The sequence below is a fragment of the Bos indicus x Bos taurus genome, chromosome 23 (assembly GCF_003369695.1).
Source record: "Bos indicus x Bos taurus breed Angus x Brahman F1 hybrid chromosome 23, Bos_hybrid_MaternalHap_v2.0, whole genome shotgun sequence".
Taxonomy (NCBI): Eukaryota; Metazoa; Chordata; class Mammalia; order Artiodactyla; family Bovidae; genus Bos; species Bos indicus x Bos taurus.
In genome coordinates, this window is record NC_040098.1 from 46,423,574 (window position 1) to 46,450,332 (window position 26,759).

At 45.1% G+C, this 26,759-nt stretch overlaps 2 protein-coding genes and 1 long non-coding RNA gene across 4 annotated transcripts; all 3 read right to left on the reverse strand.

The window, feature by feature from the left end:
- Positions 1-1,456: 1,456 nt before the first annotated feature.
- On the reverse strand, positions 1,457-4,008 carry LOC113881373. The gene is made up of 2 exons (XR_003508010.1): positions 3,844-4,008; positions 1,457-3,563 (listed from the first exon to the last, which is right to left on the reverse strand). It is a non-coding gene; the product is annotated as an uncharacterized LOC113881373 (long non-coding RNA).
- Positions 4,009-4,734: 726 nt separating this feature from the next.
- TMEM14C (transmembrane protein 14C) lies at positions 4,735-11,486 on the reverse strand. Its single transcript, XM_027524392.1, has 6 exons — positions 11,393-11,486; positions 10,325-10,380; positions 9,939-10,015; positions 9,000-9,101; positions 6,183-6,270; positions 4,735-5,265 (listed from the first exon to the last, which is right to left on the reverse strand). The coding sequence occupies exons 2-6, from the start codon at positions 10,345-10,347 to the stop codon at positions 5,211-5,213; spliced, it is 345 nt and encodes a 114-aa protein (XP_027380193.1). The 5' UTR covers positions 10,348-10,380; positions 11,393-11,486; the 3' UTR covers positions 4,735-5,210.
- Positions 11,487-14,624: 3,138 nt separating this feature from the next.
- PAK1IP1 (PAK1 interacting protein 1) lies at positions 14,625-26,553 on the reverse strand. 2 transcript variants are annotated; one of them, XM_027524144.1, is made up of 10 exons: positions 26,346-26,553; positions 23,483-23,648; positions 20,818-20,938; positions 20,671-20,745; positions 20,014-20,066; positions 19,179-19,324; positions 18,975-19,072; positions 16,941-17,040; positions 16,088-16,211; positions 14,625-15,949 (listed from the first exon to the last, which is right to left on the reverse strand). In XM_027524144.1, exons 1-10 carry the CDS (start codon positions 26,427-26,429, stop codon positions 15,747-15,749), a joined length of 1,170 nt encoding a protein of 389 aa, XP_027379945.1. In that variant the 5' UTR covers positions 26,430-26,553; the 3' UTR covers positions 14,625-15,746. The 2 variants fall into 2 exon arrangements, with proteins under 2 accessions (XP_027379945.1, XP_027379946.1); XM_027524145.1 differs by having other exon boundaries at positions 15,680-15,949; positions 23,483-23,645.
- Positions 26,554-26,759: the final 206 nt, after the last annotated feature.

The following is a 26,759-nucleotide window of genomic DNA, read 5'->3' on the forward strand; positions in this document are numbered from 1 at the left end:
GAAAGCTGAGCGCCGAAGAATTGATGCTTTTGAACTGTGGTGTTGAAGAAGACTCTTGAGAGTCCCTTAGACTGCAAGGAGATCCAACCAGTCCATTCTGAAGGAGATCAGTCCTGGGTGTTCTTTGGAAGGAATGATGCTAAAGCTGAAAACTCCAGTACTCTGGCCACCTCATCCGAGGAGTTGACTCATTGGAAAAGACCCTGACGCTAGGAGGGATTAGGGGCAGGAGAAGGGGACGACAGAGGATAAGATGGCTGGATGGCATCACCGACTCAGTGGACATGAGTTTGGGTAAACTCTGGGAATTGGTGATGGACAGGGAGGCCTGGTGTACTGCGATTCACGGGGTCGCAAAGAGTCGGACACGACTGAGCAACTGAAGTGCACTGCTCCATATAAACTTCTAGTATTAGTTTACCACTATGAACAACATAACTGGGTTTTTAAAATTAGGATTGCAGTGAGCAAGCAATATGGGTCAAGTCGGGAAGAACTGACATCTTGACACTCTTCAGCCTTCCTGCTGCTGCTAAGTCGCTTCAGTCGTGTCCGACTCTGTGTGACCCCATAGACGGCAGTCCACCAGGCTCCTCCGTCCATGGGATTTTCCAGGCAAGAGTACTGGAGTGGGGTGCCATTGCCTTCTCAGTCAGCCTTCCTATTCATGTACAGTAACTGTCACTCTAGGTACATCTTCTTTGACTTCTTTCATTAGATTGTCATTTTCCTCATAGATCTTATATGTATTTGTTGGATTTATACCCATTTACTTGTTCATTTACAAGGAAGCAAACGACTTTTTTATACTAAAATTGTACCCTAATACCTGTTTTAATCACTTATAACATTAAATAATTAAATCCAGGACCTTTCCCACCCCCCCAGGAAAATTTCTTTGAAATTTTCTACATAGACAATCATGTCACCTGCAAACAAAAATAGTTTTATTCTTCCTTCTCAATCTATAGCATACTATTAATTTCCTTTCCATGTCTCATTGAACTAGCCAGGACTTCCAGTACAATGCTGAATAAAAGTGGTAAGTGTGAACATCCTTGCCCTCATCCTGATCTTAGCAGGAAAACATTCAGTTTTGCCTTATTAAACAAGATGTTAACTGTAGGGTTTTTTGTTTTTTAATAGATTTTCTTGATTAAGTTGAAGATGTTCCTATATTTTCGAGAGTTTTTATTATGAAGAGTGTTAGATTCTGTCAAATGCTTCTGCATCTACTGAGAATGATCACTGATCGTAAGATTTTTGTTCTTTAGTCTCTTGATACGATAGATTACAGTAATTGATTTTCAAATGCCTGAGACAGTTTTGTATACCTAGAATAAATCCCACTTGATCATGTTATGTAATTCTCTGTATATATTCTTGGATGTGATTTGCTAATATTTTGTTGAGTATTTCTACACCTACGTTCATATATAGAGAGCGAGCTTTTCACTAGGTTTGAAAATATTTTAAATTAAATGTGAAAACAACATAAATATGTGAAGCAAAGATTAATCATAAATACCAGAAAAAACAGAGTTGGAGGTTTTTCTTATAAAACAGATCAGAGGCCTTAAAAATAAGACATGAGTAACACAGCAAACAAAGTGTATCCAACATACATACTATGTAGATTTTTGACCAATAAGGCAAAACGCTAACATTTAACAGGCACAGAAAGTTTACATTAGGCTACAAAGAAAATGTCAAATATAGAAATATGTAAACTACTTCTTTATACAGTAGAGTAATAGTAGAATAAAGTATTACTTAAACATTATCCCTTAAAAATTCAAAAATATTTTTCTAAACACTTCAAAGTCAAAAGGGAAAATCAAATCTGAAATAAATACCCTTAGAAATGGAAAATGACAGACCTCTGTATTAAAACTTGTAAAAGTCAGTCAAAACAGAGTGCAAAGAAAAAACTATTTTTTGTTCCACTTATGAGAGAAACAAAACCACTGAAGACATGGTGAACCTGAATGTTTAAGAGACTAGAAAGAGGAATAACAACTTTCAAAAGTACAAAGGAATTAAGGTAAAAGGATAACATAATGTCCCAGGAGCAACAAGCGTCATCCAGCACCAGCTCTTGGCTTCCAATACACTGTCCAATAAAAGAAACCAGGGCTCCTTGGAGAAATGGTGGATTCTGGCGCTGGGGTGTGAAACATACAAGATGTGCCTGGAGCCTCTTACAGTGCCAGGAAATAGTGAAGTCCTATAAAAACAAAAGCAAGAAAGCAAAAAAAAAAAAAGCCTACACTGACTGGCTGTATCAATGGGCCATGGGACAACTAAAAGAGCACCCCATGTTCACAACTGCAACGATCTGAACAAGAAAACCGATGGAGAAGTACTGGATTACAACCCAAACCAGAAAATCATCATACCTAAGCCCACACTGAACGAGTGGATGGCTGGATGGACCTACAGACAGAGACGAGGAGACATCTTCCATGCACCCAAATTCCATGTAATTTTTATGTAGACACTCTGACCTCCGGAGGCAGAGCACAACTCTCCATTTCTTAAGCATGGAGCACGCAGAGTGAGTTCCTTTCAGAGTACCACATGGGAAAGTGGGGAAAAAAGGAGTAACTTCACCATGGAGAAGCCTGAGGAACACTACCTCAGCCAGATGACCAATGTCGGCATCAACAATAGTGTATGTATGTTCATATATGTAACCTCCATCTGATGTGATGAAATCGACACTTCACCTCTGTGATCTTCCTCCTAAAAAAACCCAGATCCCAGTCTAACCACGAGAAAGACACGAGACAAATCTCAACGGAAACGCATTCTATACAACAACCTGATCAGTACTCCTCAAAACCCGGTCACCAAAAACAAGGAAAGTCGAAGGGATGGTCACAGCCATGAGGACCCTACGTGGCAACTAAATGTAATATGCTACCCTAGATAAGATCATGGAACAGAAAATGGGTATTAGTTTAAAAATAAGAAAAACTGAATAAAGTATGAATTAGTGATAATGTAGCAGTATTGCTTCTTTAGTTGTTAACCAATGTATCATGCTAAAGTAAGATTTACTAATAGTAACAAAACTATAAAATATCCTACAATACTCTTAACAGAAATGCAAAGAACTATGCGAATAAAACTCTAAAATGTTTTAAGACTAAAAAAAAAAAAATTTGAATTATATGAAGGGACACACAATGTCCTAGATGGGAGAGTAAATATTTTATATACAGACAGCTCATACATTTCAATATATTAAAAAAAATTAAAACTGGAGATCTAAATAGACATTTTCCCAAAGACATACAGATGGCCAACAGGCACACAGAAAGATGTTCATCGTTGCTAATCATTATAGAAATGCACATTGAAACTACAAGGTGTCACTTCACACCACTCAGAGTGGCCACTATCTCAAAAAGTCTATAAAGAACAAACGCTGGGAGGGTGTGCAGAAAAGGGAACATCCTGCAGTGTCGGTGGGAATGTAAATCGGTGCAGCCACCACAGAGGACAGCGTGGAGGTTCCTTTAAAAATAGAGCTCCCATACGATCCAGGGATCCTATTCCTGGAAAGGTATCCAGAGAAAACTGTAATTCAAAGACGTACGCAACCCAGTGTTCACAGAAGCAGTATTTACCACAGCCAAGACAGAGAAGCAACCTAAATGTCCAAAAACAGACAAATGGATAAAGCCAGGGTACATACACACAATGGAGTATTACTCAGCATAAAAAGGAGGAAATAATGCAGCGCGGATGGACCCAGAGGCTTCTATACTAAATGAAGTGAGGCGAGTATGACGTCACTTCTAAGCGGGATCTAAAACATGATGCAGACCAACTTACCTATGAAACAGACTCAGAGACACGGAACAGACTTGTGGTTTCCGAAGCGGAGGGCAGGTGGGAGGGATGGTGTGGGAGTCTGGGCTTAGTAGATGCAAGCTATTATATACAGGATGGATAAACAAGATCTTATTGTACAGCACAGGGAACCATATTCAATATTCGGCATAAACCATAATGGAAAAAATATGAAAAAGAATGTATGTGTGTATATATATATATGTGCATATATAACAGAATCACTCTGGTATACGACAGAAATTAACACATTGTAAATGAACTATACCTCAATAAAATAAATCAAAAAAAAATTGGCTGTGGCAGACGTGTCAAACCACGTCATACACAAAGATGAGAAAAGTAAAGTTTCTTTCAAGGAACAAGCCAATCCATAAAACTGATTCATAAGTGCCTGAATAATATAGAAGAAATCCAATCAATACCAGTGAGAGTTGACGTAAGTAGCAAATGTATCCCCTCCCTTTTTTTTTTTAAAGTGGAAAAGCAAAGGAAGGGGTACCAGAATGAGTTAACTCAATGTTGAAAGAAAGTGAAAATGTGTAATTAGTAACATGTCCAATGTAGAGACCAAAGTAATACATTCCAGTTATAAACAGTTCTCTCAGGTTTCACATTTATAAATTAAATGGTTAACCACAATTTCATTTTTTCTTTTTTGATTATGCAGTCCCACTAATCTTAGAAATGCAAGCCTAAATGCAATGTATAATCAAATAACTTCCCTTCCTTGGTTTTTAAATTATTCAAAATGGCTAATTCCTAAATAAAATATCAATAAAAACATCTTCATGCTCTTTTATCTTGTTATTCATATCTCATTCTAGAGAGCTGTTCTAGAGAGCTCTGGCAATGAAGAAGACACTGCAGAAATATCATTTACAGTAAACTTTATTTTAATTGATTTTATTTAACATAATTTCAAAGTAGGTCTGTGCTCTAAGATAAGCAAAAGAATAGATATCGTAAATCTCATTAAGAGATCCTTTTCATACTGTTCCTTGAGCAGCGCAAGGGGCTTGGAGGGCCCCAGTGGTGACAGCCTAACATTCTATCCCTGGAGATGTTACCTAGAGATACAGAAAGAACAGGTAACACCACAATACAAGAATTAAACTGTATGAGAGTACCACAGGAAGAAACTCTTTTGTGTTACACCTTACCCATCTCTTTAGGGCTGTAATGATAATGACCGATTTTTTATCTCTGCAAAGTTCAGTGCTGTTTTTTGGTCTGTTTTTAAGAAAAATGTCAAGAATACATGAAAATGCTGTACTTGTTTATCTTAGTACATGAAAAAGAGTAGAAGTTTTAAAAATTCTTCAGGAGTCCAAGCTGGGCCATGACTATTACTGATGGGGTTTACTCAAGGCACTGATTCCAAGTTTGACGACCATCAGCAAACTGTGCAAAGCAAACACATAAAAAAAAAAAAATTACGTCAAGAATAGCACAGGCACTCGACTATTTTTAAGGGACTAGGACTCAGCAGGTTCCCTCCCCTCAGTACGTGCCGAGGTGGTGCCAAGGTAGAGCCAGCAGAGATGGACTCCAACTCTGCTGGAGTAGGACTCCTGGAGCCGCCAAAGGAAGAACACGCCAAGGGCAGTTCTGCGCTCAGGCTTTGAAATCATACACGGGAGTCAAAGTTCCTAATCGAGCTGCCAGTACTTCAAAGACGAGAAACAAGGCTGCAGAGCCCACGGCCTCCCCTGCCACAGAGGCCGGTAACGCAGACCTCCAGCCTGCCAGCTGACATGGCTCTTGACCTTGGTCTACACCGAGTGTAAGACTTTACTCCTGACAGCACCCTGACTACGATCCAAGTCGGTGAGGAAGCTTCTTTCAAAGCAGATTTTAAAAATTCTATCTTCAGGTTTTCTTTATTAGACTACATTTTAAGATCAACCTGGTTTGGATTTTACAATCAAAGTTAATTACAAAACAGGATTCGATCAGAATTTCTTTTTAGCAAAATTTTCAATAATAAAGGACACCAATACAGCTGAGATATGTACGGACCCCAAGCTGCAAATCACAGCAGTGGGTGCAGTCACAGCTTCGCAGCGAAGCCACCTCCTCTGCAGGGAGGAGCCAAGCGGGACCAGAGCTCAGATGTGAGAGCAAAACCATTTCAGAGGTGAATGAGTATCCTCATCTCATGATGACATGAAATCAACTGTTTTTGCAGTCTTTGCTATTTGTGGATAAATCCAATCATTTCAGGTGATGCTCAGCATCAGGTACACTGAAACAAGGACCCTTCTGAATGTCTACAGCGTTGGGGACACTGAACTAAAGCTAGCAATAGAGCAGAGTACCTGGCACCTGCAATCAGGCCTGCTGGCATGAATTTTCTAGAGTTGTAGAATCTCATCCCCATGATGCCAGCCAAGGTTCCAGATGTGACTGGTGGAAAGATAAAGAGAGTCACAGATCACTACATCTTATAGGTGACAGGACGGAAAAGTGGCCAACTTCCCACCCATCTTTCAAAGGCTCAGACCCCATCTCATAATCCTCCTCCCCCAAGCTGGGGACCTCCACACTGTCCACATTTAATGGGACCAAGTATTAACACCAACACTGGAATCAAAGGCTCTCAGTGTCTGAGCCCAGCCTGCCTCAGCCTCACCTCCTACCACTCTTCAGCCATAATTCTCGTTTTCTCCTACACTGCTGTGGGGGTTTTTGTCCCCTACTCGTTGCCGATGCTGTTTGCCCTGTATGCGCTCAGGCACTTCCCACTCCATGTTTTATTAATTCCCACCACCTGTCCTGCAGCAGGTGCTGGGGACACAACCATTATCACAGAGATCTCTGCCCTTGAACAGCGCTTCAAGCTTGATGCGGCTGACTTGAAAGAATCACACAAAAATTTAAAAGTACAATCTGTACTGTCGTTTGAGTCATGAAGTCGTGTCTAACTCTTCTGTGACTCCGTGGACTGTAGCCCACCAGGCTCCCCTGTCCGTGGGACTTCCCAGGCAAGAACACTGGAGTGGGTTGCCTCCAGGGGATCTTCCCAACCCAGGGAACGAGCCTGTATCTCCTGCACTGGCAGGTGGATTCTTTGCCACTGAGCCACCAGGGAAGCCTGTAATCTGTGTCACAGGTGCAATGAATGCAATACAGATAACGTCATATCAGGGGTCCAGCCCATTCAGGGAGAAGGGCTTGCTGAGAGAGGGGAGACTGAGCCATAATGTGAAGAGAGGTGGCGGATGAGCTAAGGGCAGGAATGCGGGTCCAGGCAGGGGGCCCGGCGGTGGGGGATGTGCTGAGGCACAGAAACCCACCAGAGCCAGGGAGAGGGCCACCCCTGCAGAGCCCCGCGGGCCCAGGCAGGGACTGGGGTCTTCAGCCGGGTGGTGCGAAGCCATTAACAGACACGAGCAGAGGGATACGCAAGCAGAGCTGCCGTCTGAAAATACAGCTGCAGCCGCAGCACAGGGAACCGGCTGCAGGCTGCAGGGCACCCGTGAGCAAACTCCCTCGGGAACGCAGGCAACGGCAGAGCTGACAAGACGCGGGTGATGGCCGTGGAGGCTGAGAAGGGGATGACTTGGGATGTGGGCTGGGGGCGGGGCTGACAGGACCTGCTGATGAAATGGACAAGAGGGATGGGAAGAGAGGAAGGGAGACCCAAGTGGATGGAGCACAAGAGAAGACGTGAAGCCAGGTCGGAGCTGACGCCTGGACACGCCTGGAAACTTCCACGCAGGAAAGCGGATACACACGAGCAAGGCTTGGCGGAGAGAGAAATCTGGGTGGTCTGTGAACTGGTGGTGATCGGAGGCCTGGGCTTCAATGATCTTGCCAAGTCAGAGAGTTTGAAGAAGATAAAAAGAGCCAGGTTTTAAGAACCTTAGTATTTAATGGTCAAAAAAGATGGGTGGACAAAACAGACAGAAAAGACAGACGAAAGCGAATGAGAAAATACAAAGGAAAAAAACGAGAGAATGGAAAACGGATTGGTGTACTGTGCTGAGAACAGCGGAAAGGTCAAAGTAAAGGACTGAAGGACTGAAAAACGTACACTGGATTTGGAAAAACACAGCGTCCTGGCAGCCTCGGGGGAGTTATTCTTTGAGACGAACAGAAGTGGAGGCCGAAGTGGGTTAAGAATGTGAGCTGAGGAAGTGAAGATGGCAGGGTGATGGATTTTTTTTAAGAGAAGTTTCTGAAGAGGAAGAAGGGCAGCAACTGAAGAAAGAAGTGGGGTCACGAAAGGTCCCTTTTCTGTTGTTGCTTTTAAATGGGTGAGAGCTGAGCACGTGGGTGTGTTCAGGGCTGGCATCACGGACAGGGTAGAGCTCAGAGAAGGGGGCAAGCAGAGACCCGCAGCCCGGGAGGAGGGACGCGCCTGGAGACTGGGCATTCGCTCGCGTGGAGGGACGGCATCGGAAATGAGACTTGGGGATCTGAGGCGCTTGGGGTCAGAGCTGGGCGCCTCCTCGTCCCCCTCTGCTGACGGGGACAAAGGACTAGGGCTCCCTCGCTCCCGGCACAGCCGTGAGGACCAGAACTGTGGTTTCCTCGAGCGGTTTGGGGCAGGGGGTGGAGGCAGCAGGGGGCCCACAAGCCCCCATAGGGTGTCTGGCACAAGCCCTGTGGGTGGCGCTCAGGAGAAACACAGCCAAGCCACTCAGATAAGACAGAACCTTCACCCTCACTCTCTCACATCTGGGCTGCTCACAGGACATGGCAGAAGCCCGCGGCCACCTGCAGTCCCCAGGCTCCCTGAAGGCCGGGCCTCCGTCTCATACACTTCGCTTATATCTAAAGGACGAATAAACGACTTTCACACGGGAAAAACGCAATACCGATGCGGACCTCACCAGACACACAGTCCTTCAGCGATGCTCCAGCAGACAGTTCTCAGAGGGCAATCACAATGGTTAAGAGACACGTGCTTGCCCTCTACATGTTTAAGGCTGACCTCACGGGGTCAACTTCCATTCGGGAGGGAGGAAAACTTTATCCTCTATGTAAAAGATCAGCAGCAACGGGCTCAAACCCCCTCCTTTCAAACCTTCCCCAGGACTTGGCAGAAGCGGGAGAAGCATCTCAGTCTGAAGAACCCGCCGCGTCCCACCAACCCAGGGACGCATCAGGGAGACGGTGAAACGACGTACCTAAGAAAAGCCAAACGTTCTTCGGATCCTGAGACAGCTGATAGGACCCCAGGCCGGCGAGACCACCGAAGAGGAGCCCGGCAGCCAGGGATGGAACACTGCCTGGAGGGACGCACACACACACCTGCGTTGTCCTGGCAGACACTCATCTCTGCAACAGAATCCCCAAGGCGCACCACCTCCCCCCACCCCCAGCCCCGAGGAAGCAGCAAAGGGAACGTCTCCCAGTGCCGTTCAAGACCAAGGTGTCCTCATGCAGAAAAATGTTTGGGGGAGACTGCTTTTTCTACTGGAGAAGTCAGGGCCATAACCACACCACCCCCCTCTCCTCTGACAGGCAGGGCAGCTCCAAAGGAGAAGAGGAGGCTCCTGGCCAGGCTTGATTAGCCTTGAAAAGACTGGAACTGCCCATGGGCACAACCTCGGGCTCAGCCCCAAAGGAAGGGGAACAGAGTCAATGAGTTAAAAAAGGATTTGGAGAACGGGTTCCGGTATGTGTGCTGGTGGTGGGGAGCAGGCACGGAAGGCTCCTGGAAAACAGCCAGATTCACAGACACACCTGTGCCTGGCTTCACGCAGAGACTTCAAAATTGTTCACGTGAAGACAAGAGGCTTTCTCCCACTTAAAGAGCAGGGATGGCCCTCCGGGGTCAAGGCTGATGTATGGCAGGTGATGATAATGACCATCTATTACCATCCCTAACTGGCATCTTTAGATAAAGAGGCAAAAACAAGTGACTGGACAAGAAGCCTGGTTTAGCTCAGCCAGATAACCTCGAGGCGAGTAAAGGAGCAGCTATGGGGCTGATGATAAGCAGGCTCTCCAAAGAGGAGGCTTAAACCAAACCTGACTCCAACAAGACTGTAGTCCGGGAGCACTGGGGACTTGTTCGTCAACGGGAACAAGATTTCACGAAGTTAAATAACTGCAAACCATACCTGCTTTTGCATAGCCAATAATCCCGCCGGAAGCAACCAGTGCTGCATAGCCAAAGCCAAGCCAGTGTAAAGGCACTCTGAAACAGAACAGTAAGACATTGGTGCCAAACGTGTTCTAAAAAACACGTAACCGTAGGATGGGATCAAAAAGGTCATCAACCCTATCACTGTACAAGTGCTTATAAATCCCGGAGAGGTTAGATGACCTGCCTAGGTCAGCAGCAGAGCTGGGACCTAAGCACAAGTTCCTGTGGGGGGTGTACAGTCCATCCTTCCATAACCCAAGCTGCCCTGCAGTCTTGGCTCAGTGCCCTTTGCAGATGAGGAAAGAAACTCTGCGTCTGAGAAGCTCCTGGCTATTCCACCCCCACCCACCGGGCACTTACAGCGGGCCGGAGTCCTTCGGCATTGTTCTTTCACCTTCTCCAAACCAGGCCTGTACCTGCAAAGGAGGGGCTGGATCAAAGATGGTCAACAGCACAGCTCCCTAGCAGACAGAAGAGGTGGGTCAAGTTCCAGTTCCAGCCCTGGGGAGCTAAGAGGTAACGGCTCAGCTTCTCTAAGCCTCAGTTTCCTTCACTGTTTACCTACCCTGTGCAAACTTCCCATGGCTAGGACCAGCATCAAATGGGATAATACCTAAAAAGTGCTTTGCACTCAGTAACTGCTGAACAGACAGCAACCATTCTGATAATAATCTAAGTTCTAATAACATAGGCCTACGGGAAACTTTACTGACCACCTCTGTACAGTTAATAAGCTAATCTTTTCATTATCTAACCAAGTTATAATTAAATTGTAAAATAAACACTTCTGTGCCCTTAATTCAAGTATTTTAATTACCCTTTCTGGGAGGAGGGGTTACTGCTTTTCACCCCCGCCCAAAGAATTAGATTATTTCAAGTCAACATTTATAACACTTTCAGACAGTTGATTTTACATCTCTCATAGTTACCGTTAGATGGGGGGCGAGAGGAAGGATAAAAAATACAAAAACCCAAGCCGTAATTACGTAGAGTGCTACACCTCTGGCAAACTAGGATGTAACTAATTTCTTAAATGCATCTGGTATCCACTGGGGCTAAGCTTGAAAGCAACACACAGCTCTTCTGTTTAAACTATTGTCTATAAGGGTTAGGTGACTTGGAATCTTACCACCGTCATTAACTCGACGTAGCACTGCGTCGAGCATTGCACCCAGATTTTTAAAGAGATGGACGGATAAAATCTCCAGGAAACTAATTAGCTAATTAAATCAGTAAGCACCTGCCAAGAGCTCAGGGTTCCCGCAGGATTCACTACCCACTAGAAGGAGAGCAGAGAAAAGCAACCATCGCGCAGCCTAAAGCCGCCACCTGGATCCTGGGGAAGAGCAGAGGGCAGCAAAGCCTCTCATGTAATTTCTAAAAGTCAAAACCTGAGTGAAATAATTAATAATTCCAAAGCACACGAACCTCCTTCCCGAATGTCTGCCCGCACAGGTCGACCAGGGCGTACTCGCCTCCGGGCGGGGAGTCGCGATCCCGCCGGAAGTGTTGCGGCGCGTTTTCTGCGTCCCGGGGGCGGGGCTAGAGAGATGGGGCGGGGTTGAAGCGTGGGGGCAGGGCTAGAGGCCTGAAGTCGTCGCACTCTTTGCGTCCTGGGGGCGTAGCGTGGGGCGGGGCTAGAGGTCGGGAGTCGTCGCGCTCTTTGCGTCCCGGGGGCGTAGCGTGGGGCGGAGCTAGAGGCCTGGCGTCGCAGCGCTCTCTGAGCCCTGGCTTGCTGCCGACGGCCCGGCGCGTGCTCTGTCCCCGAGGCCAGGAGAGTCGCCGAGCACATGTGTCCCGAAAGCTGGACGCGGGCAGGGCCGTCCAGCATCCAGCACTTGTCCCAGATCCAAGACGGCCTGGCCAAAAGCCGGAAACCCAGGACTGGAGTCTAGTTTTGACGGAGTCCTGGCGAGCTGGGCCAGGCCTGCGGTGGAGGTCACCGATGGGGGAAAGAGCGTGTCAGAGACTGGATTCTGAAGGATGCGTTAACGCAGGGCTCCAGTCCTCGCCAGGTGTCAACCATCGGAGATGGTCCCTCTAGCCTGATCACCTAGTTTGCTACCATGAGAAGGGACTATTTTCTACCTGCAGAAGATAAGGTGGTCACAGGCTAGATAATCTGGCTCACTTCCCTTTGTTTTAGGGAGTGAGGCTACTTGAAGAGTACTTGAAGAGGCTACTTGAAGAGTGAGGCTACTTTAAGACTGACTGTAGGTGAGTTAAATTTGCAAGTACCTCTGCAACGTCTCCCCACCCCGCCCCCCCCCCCCCCCCAGATTAACTCCACACCTGCTCCTCTTCCCTGCCCCACCATACTCTCAGTTGATGTAACACCAAAACGTGGGTGTCATCCTTGATGTTGCTTTCATCCCCTGCAAGTACATAACAACAGATCATACATACACAAACCAGTGAAAAGACAAATTGCAGGTCACGGGTATCTTTAAAAAAAAAAAATGCACAAGGAGAGAGTTGTAAGCTTAAGTTTTATTGGAGGCAAAATGAGGACCATAGCCCAGGGCACAGCCTCTCAGTTCTGTGCAACTGCTCACTGAAGGGCAGGGGGTGTCAGTATATGTGATTTTAGTGAAATGGGTTACTGTGCACTCAAGCACACATTTTGACAGAATGTTGGTGCTAGTCACCAGGAGCAGATGTCTCTGTTAATGATGTCTCTCTTAAGTGCTTTCATAGATAAGAGAAGACGCAAGAGATTGGGCTCATAAACCTCCTGAAAAGTCTCCATCTAAAGGCCTGTTCTGCCAGTTTTTCCCAGAGTGCCTTTTTCCTGATCTCTACCTAGAACTCCTTTCAGAGTGCGCTATAGGTCAGCAACTGCAGTGGCGCGGGACCTAATCCTTGTAGAGACGGATGGCAAGTAACATTTTGGCAGCATACATATTCTGAGAGAAAACTTTTCCACTCGCAACAACGCCTACCTTTCAGATATCAAAACTGAAGCCTGTGTTTACCATAGCTGACTTCAAACAGCCAAAGCTGAGAGTAACTAAGACCTGAACAATTCCACTTAGGCCAGACCCTCACCAACTTAATGGAAGACTCTGCTGAAAAAATCGATAGGACTTGCCTTAACCAGCTGGGATGACACTTATAGGAACTAAACCACCCACAACCCAGATAATCACTATGGTGTGATCACTCACCTAGAGCCAGACATCCTGGAATGTGAAGTCAAGTGGGCCTTAGAAAGCATCACTACGAACAGAGCTATGGAGGTGATGGAATTCCAGTTGAGCTATTTCAAATCCTGAAAGATGATGCTGTGAAAGTGCTGCACTCAATATGCCAGCAAATTTGGAAAACTCAGCAGTGGCCACAGGACTGGAAAAGGTCAGTTTTCATTCCAATCCCAAAGAAAGGCAATGCCAAACAATGCTCAAACTACCACACAGGTTGCACTCATCTCATAGGCTAGGAAAAGTAATGCTCAAAATTCTCCAAGCCAGGCTTCAGCAATAGGTGAACCGTGAACTTCCAATGTTCAAGCTGGCAGAGGAACGAGAGATCAAGTTGCCAACATCTGCTGGATCATCGAAAAACCAAGAGTTCCAGAAAAACATCTATTTCTGCTTTATTGACTATGCCAAAGCCTTTGACTGTGTGGATCACAATAAACTGTGGAAAATTCTGAGATGGGAATACCAGACCACCTGACCTGCCTCTTGAGAAATTTGTATGCAGGTCAGGAAGCAAGAGTTAGAACTGGACACGGAACAACAGACTGGTTCCAAATAGGAAAGAGAGTACCTCAAGACTGTATATTGTCACCCTGCTTATTTAACTTATATGCAGAGTACATCATGAGAAATGCTGGGCTGGAAGAAGCACAAGCTGGAATCAAGACTGCCGGGAGAAATATCAATAACCTCAGATATGCAGATGACACGACCCTTATGGCAGAAAGTGGAGAACTAAAGAGCCTCTTGATGAAAGTGAAAGAGGAGAGTGAAAAAGTTGGCTTAAAGCTCAACATTCAGAAAACTAAGATCATGGCATCTCGTCCCATCACTTCATGGCAAATAGATGGGGAAACAATGCAAACAGTGGATGACTTTTATTTTTCTGGGCTCCAAAATCACTGCAGATGGTGACTGCAGCCATGAAATTAAAAAACGCTTACTCCTTGGAAGGAAAGTTATGACCAACCTAGATAGCATATTCAAAAGCAGAGACATTACTTTGCCAACGAAGATCCATCTAGTCAAGGCTATGGTTTTTCCAGTGGTCATGTATGGATGCGAGAGTTGGACTATAAAGAAAGCTGAGTGCCGAAGAATTGATGCTTTTGAACTGTGGTGTTGGCGAAGACTCTTGAAAAGTCCCTTGTACTACAAGGAGATCCAACCAGTCCATCCTAAAGGAAATCAGTCCTGGGTGTTCACTGGTAGGACTGATGTTGAAGCTGAAACTCCAATACTTTGACCACCTGACGCGAAGAGCTGACCCATTAGAAAAGACCCTGATGCTGGGAAAGATTGAGGGCAGGAGAAGGGGACGACAGAGGATAAGATGGTTGGATGGCATCACCAACTCAATGGACATGGGTTTGGGTGGACTCCGGGAGTTGGTGATGGACAGGGAGACCTGGCATGCTGTGGTTCATGGCGTCTCAAAGAGTCGGACACAACTGAGCAACTGAACTGAAACCACAGATTTAATTACATACAGTCCTAGGCCCTGGTAGAGCTGTTTTTTGAAATAAGATACAAATAATTAAGATATAGTTTTAAGACTACCTTTGTTAGAAGATTAACTAAAGCCTACAGCCATACCACCCTGAACGCGCCGCATCTCATCTGATGATGGAAGCTAAGCAGAGTCGGGCCTGGTTAGTACTTGGATGGGAGATTAGCCAAGTGTTTTTTTTAATGGGCTGAAGCAGATTTAAAATAAAGGAAATGTCATTTTCCTATCTTAACATTTCCTTGTCATCCACTGGAAATAGAACAGTTTAATCAAGTTTGGCAGCCTCTCTTTAACCTTCTGTTCGGAGCCCTGAACTTCAGCATATGCATTATACATATGAATTTTATTTATCTGTAGCTCTTAAGCTTGTCTTAACTTCCTGGTATGAATGTCTTTTTATACCATTTGTTATCAAAATGAACAAAATCCTCATTAAAATTATTAGAACCACTTGAAGAGGCCAAAGTAATGCAGGTTTTTCATTCTTCCCCCACTTAAATAGAAAATCTGAAAAATAACTCCTTTATCCACTTTTGGTAAAAATGTGTTCAGGATTTTATATTATTTTAAGCCACAATATTTAGAGAAAGATCTTTATTTGCTTTACACAGCAGTAAAAATTATATATTATAGGTTGCATGTGTGTGGGCTCAGTCATTATGTCATGTCCAATTCTTTTGTGAGCCCTCTGGACTGTGGTCCACCAGGCTCCTCTGTCCATGGGATTTCCCAGGCCAGAATACTGGAGTGAATTGCCATTTCATTCGCCAGGGGATCTTCCCAACCCATGGATCAAACCTTTGTCTCCTGCATTGGCAGGTAGATTCTTTACCACTGAGCCACCTGGGAAGCCCATATTATACATTAAGATACTATAATATCACCATGATATATAATTAATATTGCCTTTCAAAAAGTTTTACCACAGTTTTTAAAAAAAACCTGAACGTGATTTTTAAGCTGTACGTTTTCTTCAAAAGAAGAAATTCCAAGCTTTTACTTAGGGGAAAAAAAAAAAAGTATATTTGAAAAAAATTTCCTGCTAGGAAAAATCTGGGATTCAATGCATCATTCATATTTTCTTCTTTTTTCTCTTTTTTTCCAACATTTCTACTGTTTTTCTCTTCTTGGCTGACACCAGGCTGTTTCCCCTTGTTGGCTTATTACTGTCACCAGTTAAACTACATTTCTCTGCGTCTGGTTTTGGCTGCTTTTCTTCCTCCTGGACTGCATGGCCAGATTCCTCTTTGTTGCGTCTGGACTGTTCTTTACTTACTAAAACACAAGAGACAGGGTGTTTAAAGGCTGTTTTTCCCTCTAAGGTAAAATAAGTTGACAATAAAGTGAAGTTATCTGGCACTCCTCCACCTCAAGAGATAGCTTAAATTTTTTTAAAAGATCGGTTTCACTTACCAGGAGCAGGCTCGGCGGCAGCAGGCGGGCTTTCTTTTGTGTCTGTCCTTCTGTCCAGCCACACCCCAAGACACGTCAGCCTGGCGTTCGTGTTTATTTCACACAATAGAGACGGGGAAACTTTCTATAATGTGAGAAAGAAAATGTGAGATAACATAAAGGAATTTTAAATAATTTTGTTTCCATAACCAAGTTACCTTAATTAAAAACTTACACAGCATTTTCTTGAGTATAAAAGGAATACTGTTTAGAAAACACTTGTGACCTTGACTCGTGATTGGTTTGACTATGTCCACCAATTCCTAAGAAGCACTTCACTAAGGAAAGGCGCTATTTGATCTTGTTCAGTTCCAGGTTTTAACAAAGAACCTTGCACAAACTAGGTACTCAACAAACCACACTCAGAGACTGTTTTTAAGAGAATAAACCAACACTCTGTAAGAGGGAGACTACCAGAGAATTTAAATGTGTAATTATCTGGTTCAAAACTATTGTTAATTCTACAATTGATCGCAAGTTCCCCATTTTTTCCTAGCAATGGCAGGATTTTTATCTAACAGAAGGTTATAGAGAAGATCATCGATACACAGAAGAGAAAAACATGCTGTTTCTCTGACTGAATGAGCAGGAGTTCTGGGATCCAGCCAGTTCAGACTCACCAATACCAACCCCTGGGGCAGCACTACGGAATCCTAATCTTAAAACCATGAATATCAATCAGGCCTTGAAGAGATGTAACATGTAAAAGATCTGTGCCCAATGAACCTTTAAGAAAATCCACCTCACTTAACTCAAAGTCATACTGACAGTAAGACCTGCATTTGGTTTATTTATATTGTGTTGAGACACTGACCTTGTCCTGCTTAAGCTTCCACATTTTGATGAAACCATCACTCGATGCTGTAACAAGAACGTGATGCTCTGGAGTTTCAAAACTGAACATGTCTTTTACCCTAGGACAAAAACAGTGACACTGTAAAGGAGCCTTTCCTCCAGACAGTATGATGCTGCTAGAAAACTTCCAGGCACATAGTCTCGACTTTTCAAGGCTTCGGGTATTTCCAAACTGCTCAAACAACAGTGCCAAAAATTTAACATGCCTCACAATCCCATGAGTTGGTTGAGTCATTTTCAGGGTCTAAATTCCAAGATAGAATTGACTGTCAACCATACCTTAAGAAGGACTTGAAAAGATGATAGACAACTATAATCAGATTATCAGGAATAAAAGGAATTATCAGGAATTAAAGGAAATAAAGATATTCAAACCCCCTCCACCTCAGGAAACTATTGAGAGAAAGACCGAGGCCTCCTCCCCTTGTCCTCAGGGCCCACCACCCACCTTCTGAGCTACTATCATTTTCCTTCTGGATTATGGAGTAAACTAACTGGCCTCTCGGCTTCCATTTTTGCACCCTAACAACTTTTAAAAAAATCAAACCTTGTTATTCCCAGGCTTAAAATTCTACAGAGGTAGGTTCGGTTTCAAAACACCACAAGAGGGAGGAAGTGGCTGGGACATAGAAAACCCAGCACCTACAAAGGCATTTGATATATAACTCAAACTCCTTCCCACAACATGTCAGGCCTGGCACCATCTGGCTCCCTCTGACCCAGTGACAGTCTTCTATCTGTTCCTAAAATACACCAAGCTCTTTTCTCCCTCAGGGCCACTGTGCCTACAATTCTCTGTTTTAGAAATAGCTCCTTTATCCCAAAGGTCTCATTCCCCCTTCCCCGATCATCCCATCCAAATAAGTTACCTGTGTTATTCCCAAATTGTAATACCTATTTCCTTCCTGTTAGGATTACCTGAGTTCTTGTTTATCCTATTTGTTGTCCCTGATAAGATAAGAGCCAGGAGAGTGCAAGCTCCTGCTGCAGTCTTTCATTACTGACACTCAGCGAATACTTGTTAAACGAACAACCAAATATCCATGAAGAGCTACATGGCCTTGAAGAATAGGCTCCCTTCCCCAAAACTAGGCGGGCAGAAACCAGGGCCTGTCTAGTGAGTGCAGTATTCTATTTGTAAAGAGAGATTTCTTAAAGCTAAACTATGACACAGAAAACGAAAACTGAGAGTTGTCTGGGACTTCCTTGGTAGTCCCATGGCTAAGGCTCCACGCTCCCAGTGCAGGGGACCCGGATTCGACCTATATCCCACATGCCACAGCGTGCTGCAACTAAGACTCTGTGCAGCCAAATAAGCATTTTTAAAAATAACTAAGAATTGTTTGAAACATAAAAGAACATGCAAATAAAACACATGATCACCGTTTTACAAAATTACAGCAGAAAAAGCAGGAGCAGTAAACTCCTGGGTGGTTAGAACTGGGTTGGTTCCCTTCTCCATCACCTAACAGGGTGGTAACCTTGGTCCGGTTATTAACCATTGACCCTGAGACTCACGTCTGCCTGCAGAGATACAGTGAGTGGTAAGAGGTGACGGAGATGGATGCAAGACAGAGGTCAACATGTCATTTATTTCTCCTGCAGGAAAAGCAGAGTGTAGGAAGGGGCCACTGGACAGGCAAACAGAGGGAAAATAGACAAGAGTGGTTGGGGCAGAGCTAATTTTTTTTTTCCCACTCAAGTATGAATTGAGGGTTCCAGGCCCCAAGTGTAATGAAATTATTGAGAAAATAAGTCTGTTGTGCCAATGACTAGTCCTGGTGACGACTTCACCACTTTTGCATCACTATGGCCAAGACAACATTTCCACCATCCTCTTGGGAAAAAAAAAAAATCAGCTATGTAGATATGTCTATTTCTGTAGTCGTTCACAAAAAAGTCTGCCTTATGAAGCTACTGCATTTATAAGAGACCCTCCACATACAAGCACACAGAGATTAGTGTGTTAAAAAAAAAAAAAAAAAAAAAGTACCTGTTTTCATGAGCTTTAAACTCAGAGAGGCATGTTAGGGAATCACAGTCAAAAAACCTTACAACCTCTTCATCTCCAGCCACTGCGAGGACAGATTCCTAACAGAGGGGAAAATAAAACACACATTAACACCCAGAATGTCATCAACAACTCTGACCATCACCATATACACTCAGCTCCCACCATTGACTTCCGATCACTTACTGAAAGAAATGTAACAGAAGACACTCTCTTTTCATTTGTGATGGTGCCACTGACGGATGCAGTGTCGAGCTGATAGACGTCTATTCTGTTCAGTATGACAACTACGTATTTCTCTCCTTTTGGCGACCATTCCACTATGTGAGCACCTGTAAGTTACAAGAACAAAGCTGTTGTATTTCACAGATAAAAAAAAAAAACTGATCAGGGGTCATAAAAAAAAATACCAAATATTTACACTGTGCACTTTCACATCCATTATGCCATTAAACCTTCACAGCAAACTTATGATGCATATTTTTGTTAAATTTTAGACAAGGAATTGGTTTGAAGAATCATTAAGGTCATACAGTTCATAGGTGGCAGAGCCATGCCAAAAATCCCAATAGAAAGAGGAGGGGAAAAAAGTGACCTAAGGCCTATGCTCTCAGAGAGAACCACCACCACATAAGGAAATAACTGTAGGTGTGCGGACACGAGAACTTGTGTGTATACACATTCACAGCCTATCACATTTTCAAATGCATTCTAAACAAAAACACTCACTTTAGGCTTCCCTGGTGGCTCAGTGGTAAAGAATCCACCTGCCAGTTCAGGAGACATGGGTTTGATCCCTGATCTGGGAAGATCCCGCATGTCTCAGAGCAGCCAAGTCTGTGTTATTGAGCCCTCATGCCTTAGAACCTACGCTCCACAACAAGAGAAGCCACTGCCGTGGGGACTGCACGCCACAGCAAAGAGCAGCCTCCAATCGCTGCGACTAGAGAAAAAGCCCTCACGATGACCAAGATCCAGCACAGCCAAAGATGAAATTTAAACAAAGTCAAAAAACACTCACTTTGTTTTATGTTTTTTATGAATGCCGATCTTCCTTCCACAAGATTCCATGTTCTGCAAAACAGGAAGCTCATTTACCACATAATCACTGACTGACCATGTGTAAAGCTAAGTTTAATGAAGACACAAACGAACATTTACTACGTGGCCATTCAGAAGAACTACCTTCTTTCTTATGGCAATGCCCGAAATATTTCCTATCAAGCAAGATTAAAACTCGCTCTGTTCCCACAGTCCTTTCCTCTGCTGAGTTCACTGTATTTTCAAAAGGCTTCACTTCCTAAAAGTCCTCTTTATATAGACCCCTCTCTACTCCACAGCTGACGATTGCAATGTAGCATGTGTGTCTGAATTTAGAGCTTTTCATTTCCCCCCGCCTTTCCTTATGAAAAGGTTCATAAGCGTTCAGCTTTACCCTGGTGTCTGACAATGGCAGACAGTATAGAAACAGTACCAACACCAACTTCCCTGGTGGCTCAGATGGTAAAGAATCTGTGTGCAATGCAGGAGACTTGAGTTGGGAAGATCCTCTGGAGAAGGGAAAGGCCACCCACTCCAGTATTCCTGCAGGACAGCTACTCACAGGGGCGTGGGCTCTTAAATTTGAAGACCAAAGTCCACAGCTTAGTAAAGGTGCTCCTGGGCCTTCATGACTCACCTCAGTGTCTTATCTGTACCCACAGACAGGGCCAACTTGCCAGATGGGTGAATGGAAAGGAAGGTCACATGTCCTCTAAAAGGAAACCAACAGTTAGCCCCCAGCTTGACTGGCACCTGGAGAACACTGAGAGCAGGCGGGACTCACTTGTGAGCTCTGATCGACTTCAGGCACTCCCATCTCCTTGCGTCCCAGACACAGATGAGGCCGTCCTCGGCCCCGCTGATCAAGTGCCTGTTGCCATGGAATTTCAGGCAAGTGATCGTGCCTGTGGAAAAACCAATCAACGGTCTCTGTTACGTGTACTCACGTCTGCAGCTGCAGTGCCAAGCCAGCCACAGACCTTTCGTGACTGAATGAGCATGGCCATATTCCAGTAAACCTGCATTTATAGAATCAGGCCATCAGCCCAGATTTGGCCTGCAGACTGCTGACTCCTCTGGCTGCAAAGTCTAAATATTTATATTTTGTCCTTTTCAGAATAGAATATGAACCCCTGGGTCAGTGCTGTCTCTGCACAAATCCAGATCGATTCTTCACATGGCTCTTTATACTGAAAGTCAAAGATCTGTGAGGAATAACTGTGCACACACCCCCTCTAAAAACCAAGAAAAATATGTGGGCCTATGTACTCCTCACAGTGGGAGATTCTAGCCATGTCTACCCACGTCTTCCTCCTTCACTCTTGTCTTATTTCTTATTTTGGAAATGCTGTTTTCCCATATCTTCTACTACTTCTGCCCATGATTCTACCTGTTACCTGGAAAAGAGCTTATGTACTACCAGCTGTTTGAAAACAACACTTGTATAAGAAATGAAAGAAATCAAGAATCCTGTTTCATTCATCCCCTATCTAAACTCTTCCCAGGTCAAACTCTGTCTTGAGGTTGAACATCTGTGCAGACCAGGTACAGACCAGACTTGTTCAGCTTATGTCTCCAAGCCCAAGGGAGGGAGAAGCCTTCCTTGTATGAACTGGGACTAGGAGACAGAGGAAAAGGAATGCACACTTAAGTCACCCAAAGCTGAGCTGCTTCCGAAAAGCAAGACACTTGTCAAAGTAGCTAAGGACTATCTCACAGGGCACTTAAGGAGGACACTGATCACTCCAAATTTCTGCTACGAACAAACAGCAGACTCGCAGCTGGCAAGAACCTCTGAAATAGATGAAAGGTAGTGTAAAAAAAAAGGGGTATTTGTCTTATCTGCCTTTTGTTGCAGAAAACTACTTTCCTCAGGCAAGTTTTTCCTAACTGAGCACCTGAGTAAGAGGCTCTACTGTCCTGAGTTCTTCCTTCCCCTTCTTCTCCTGGAGCACACGTGAACCCCCTCCCTGTCTGTCGCCTGGAAAGACGCAGTGACAACAGCATATGATGCTCAACACTAGGGGCTTCCCCCTCGGCTCAGCTGGTAAAGAGTCCGCCTGCAATGCAGGAGACCTGGGCTCGATCCCTGGGTTGGGAAGATCCCCTGGAGAAGGGAAAGTTACCCAGTCCTGTATTCTGGCCTGGAGAATTCCACGGACTATACAGTCCATGGGGTCGTAGAGAGTTGGACACAACTGGGCGACTTTCACTTTCACTTCACTGGGGAATAAATCACCTGTTGGGTCTGTCTGTCCCCCAATCCTGGTGCTATCCTGCTCAACTTCACCATCAATGTGAAACCCCAGCTGTGACTAGGGGATCACTCCTCCTGACCTCCTCCACTCCAATAACCTCCACCTCCTTGCACTCCAGTCCCTCACATGGCTATCCCCTGGAGCTTTTCCACAGTAAATCTCCAGCTCTAAGAATCTATCCCCTGACCGCAACCTCTCACTGTTCCAGCCCTTCCCGGCCTTCCTCCACTCACGCTCGCCTGCTTTATGTTCTGGAGATCTGCAGATCCTTGACACCCTACTCTCTCTAGGCCAACAACCTATTCTTTGTCCAAAACCCTCTGTTCCCATGTAAATCAATCCTTCTCTCACACACACCAAGTAACTTTCCTTTGACTACAGAAGTGTGTATAGCCTACTGCAAGCAGATGTCCATCGACAGCTTCTGACTCCAGCAGGCAGGCTCTCTGCTGGTTCTCAGCGTCTCTCCCACACTCACACTGCCAGCACCTTCCTCAGGCCTGCACTGCTCTCTGCCCCCATTCAATCCCAACCTCCTCCACTCGGGGTCCCCTGGGATCTGACCCCACTGCCTCTCCAGCCACCCCAACCTCCCTGTTAGCCTTCTCAGAACACCGAGCGCCTTACACGTCCCCAGGCACACCAACAGTCAAAAAAGCACAGGCTGAAGCTGCAGGCTCAGGTTCTGGTTTTAGCATTTTGCGACCGTGGGCAGTCCTGTGACACCTCTGAGGCTAGGCTTCCTCTTCTCTGAACTGAAGCCACAGCTGGCCTCTCCTGGCACAGCGCTGGGCACCTGGCCCTCTCCCAGAGTCAGCTTCTCCCATGGCGCGGCCACTTGTGCCCCTTGCACGGCCTGCCCTACCCTGAGCATCCTTTTCTCCATCTTGCCAGTTTCACCTGCCCAACAACTGACCTTTTCTTATAAAACAGTTGATTTAATGTCATTTTAAGGAAGCTTTCAATGAAAACTTGCTTCCTCCTTCTGCCCCACTAGACTGAGTAAAGTGTTTCCATTCTGGCCCGATACAGACTGTGAATAATGTAAGGATAAAGAACCACATTTTGTCCACTTCTGTATTTCCTAGCACAGATTCTGCTCATGAGACACTTATGAATTGTTCAGCTGAAGTCGAACCATAAAGTAGTAATGCCTCAACACTGTTATCTGAAAGGCCACGATTTTCTTACCATTGTGATGCATGAGCGCCCCATGGTCGACTTTCTTTTTCATGTCGTAAATGTGAATGGTTTCATCTTTGCTCCCTGTGACTACAAAGCGGCTGTTGACAGCCACCGCTGATAAGGAGGCAGTGTGGGCGTGGTGGGTGAAGTCGGCCACAGGAGCCCATCTCTGCTGTAGGGAAAAGCACGTGGTCAGTGAGCGCCACGGTCACATCACAGCTCCCTACAGAGAGGTAAGTGGCTTCATGATCCATGAAAACTGAATGGATTCTACGAACGGAGAAAAGACAGGACAGATTCACAGAATTGAATAAAGAAGGGACAGTAAGAGAAGGGGAAGGCAACAGTGAGCACCATGACTTTAAAAACAATTACGAAGACTGGACTGGGGCTTCCCAAGTGACTCAGCAGTAAAGAATCCACCTGCCAATGCAGGAGATGTGGGTTTAATCCCTGGGTCGGGAAGATCTCCTAGAGGAGTAAATGGCAATCCACTCCAGTGTTCTTGCCTGGAAAATCCATGGACAGAGGAGCCTGGCAGGCTACAGTCCACGGGGTCACAAAAAAAAAGACTCGACTGAGCACATTTACGGACGAAGATTGGGCTACAGGGACTTTAAAATCTCATCCAATCCCTTAACTCCTCAGCAGGTTTACTTATCCGTGAACCTCCATACCGTTCATTCACTCACATGTCCAAATTTTGATTTGAATTTATTCACTCAAACACTGAATGACTATTACGTGCTTGGCACCATTTGACACAGTGAACGAAACACACAGAGCAGTGAACAAGAGAAACAAAAGCACGTATTCCAACGGAGCGTCATTCTGTAGGAGTGACAAGACAGTATGATATCACACAGAGCATGTATCTATATAACAACAAGACCTATAAAGAAAAATAAATAGTATTTGCATTAATATCAATATAAGCTCTGGAGAATGACCAATAATGAGGTCTCAAGACCTCTACGCTTGCTGCGATGTAACTCTCAGATTGAACGAATGAGATTTGCTCAGTGCAAAGAATGACTGCTGAATACACACACATATCCTGCCTCCCATAAAAGGACATACATCATGAAGTATTAGCAAAATGAATAAACCAAGGAAGAAATAAATTCACCAAATTTGTTCAAATACACTTAGGAAGTGTTATAAATTAATTCCTAAAAAACGACAGCAAAATAGTCCTTCTGTCAATCAGGACAGAATAGCCCTCTTTTGAGTAAAGGTGCAACATTCCTGAGGGGCTGCTGTGGCCATAAATCAGAGAATAACCTTTGTCTGTACATCTTACAGAACATTCATCATCGGGGCTACTGCCTGAATAGCTTTAGAGGCAGTACTAGGTAATAGTTAAGAGCTTTGAGAGAGAGGGGAGGGAGGCTCAAGAAAGAAAGGATATTCATGTAACTATGGCTGACTTGCGGTCTTGTAGGGTAAGATCCAACACAATGTACAGCAATCTTCCTCCAATTAAAAAATAAATTAAAAAAAGAGCTTCAAGCATGGGAGACAGCTTGAAAGGTGAGTCCCAGGTCAGCCAATTATTAGCTCAGTGGCCTTGAACAAGCAGCTTAACTCATCTCAACTTCTGGATTCTCATCTGTAAAAGGGGGACAACTGCATCTGCCTCAGAGGATTGCTGTGAGGATGACTACGTGTCTGCAACATGGAAAGCGCCGTTATTACAAACAATAACACCATCAGTAGCGTCATCTTCTGAGTGTTCAGACCACGTCACCTTTCAACCAGAGGCAGATGAATAACCAGAGTACACAACAAAATAAACAAAAGCAATTTAACTAAGCTACATACTTCCAATTTTCTGGTTAACTCAAAACTGACACCACAACATCTTCATAAAGAAGTACTCAATAATTTCTAGGAAATTATCTAAGGAAGTCCTTTAGAGGGAAAACACAGTACTGGGCTAAAAATTAGATCTTATTTCTAGTAGGAAATTTCTGGGTATTTCCTAACTACCTGTTTGAGCACTCCCAATTTACTTAACTTTTATATTACTACACGTAGTAAAATACTGAACATTTTTGGTGGTCTTGAGTCTCGTCAGACTCTGCAACCCCGTTTTCTGTAACAGGACAAGCTCCAGGGGGGTCTGTAGGCAAGAACACTGGAGCGGATGGCCATTTCCTTCTCCAGCGGATCTTCCTGCACAAGAGACTGAACTCTCGTCTCCTGCACTGGCAGGCGGATTCTCTATCACTGAGCCACCAGAGAAGCCCACAATACTTACCATACTTTGTTGTAACCTTTTCTCTACGTTACTTGCCTTCCTCATCATCTCCCTACGTGGTTAAGCTCTCCAATGCAGAATCCATACGTATGGCTTCTTCGCACCTTCACTGCAAGTAATGGTCCCCACTAGAAGGGCCCAATAATTAACTGGTGTCGTTTTACCAACGAAGCGTTTACCTGAATCCAGCGCGAATAATTTGCTAAAATTTCAGGACAAAAACTCAGGGAAAGAGCTAACTGTTCTTTCAACTTATAGGAACGACTCTTAAATTCGTAACCGACGGCCCACAGGCCCGTTTGCAGAAACGCAAACTTGCTTTGTGCGCCGTAGTCACGACGTTCACTACAAAAGCCAGATGCCACGTCTTACTAAATGCCTTCTCCATGCTTCAAACGGCTAAGTATATTCTTAGTATATGTTCTAAGAATATTCTACGTGTATATTCTAAGTATACTCTAAGTCTCTTGAGTTTCATTCATCGATGAAACCCTAACACAGCAGACAATGTGCTCCTCTGAGGTGCTGTTTACCTAGGCCGCTGGGAACCAGGCCTGACGCCCCGCCTCCCCACCACCCGCGGTCCCTGCGCGCGCGGGCTCTCACCTCGCGGTGGCCGTCGCCCACGGGCTCAGGGTGTACAGCGAATCCAAAAAGGACCTGCTCGTAGCATCCAGCAACCACCTCCATCCAGCGGCGAACGCGTCTCCTCCTCAGCGAACCTGACGCGGCGCAGGGCGGAAGTGACGACAGCGGATGCGACGGGAAGGAGGGTCCTTCCCGGTCGGCGCTCAAGTTACGTCAGGCCCGTGGGGCTGCCTTTTAGATGCCTGCATCCATGATGGAGGTGGGGGAGGGGAGCGGGTGGTTTCCGGCGGGTCAGACGGAATTTCTAGACGATCAGGCGGAATTTCCAAGGAGGGAATAAGGAAGGACGCCCCTTGACGAGGTTGCTCATTTCAAGGAGGGAAAAAAACCTGGGGGCCAGCAAGCATTTTCGAGGGAGCCTTGCGCTAGGCG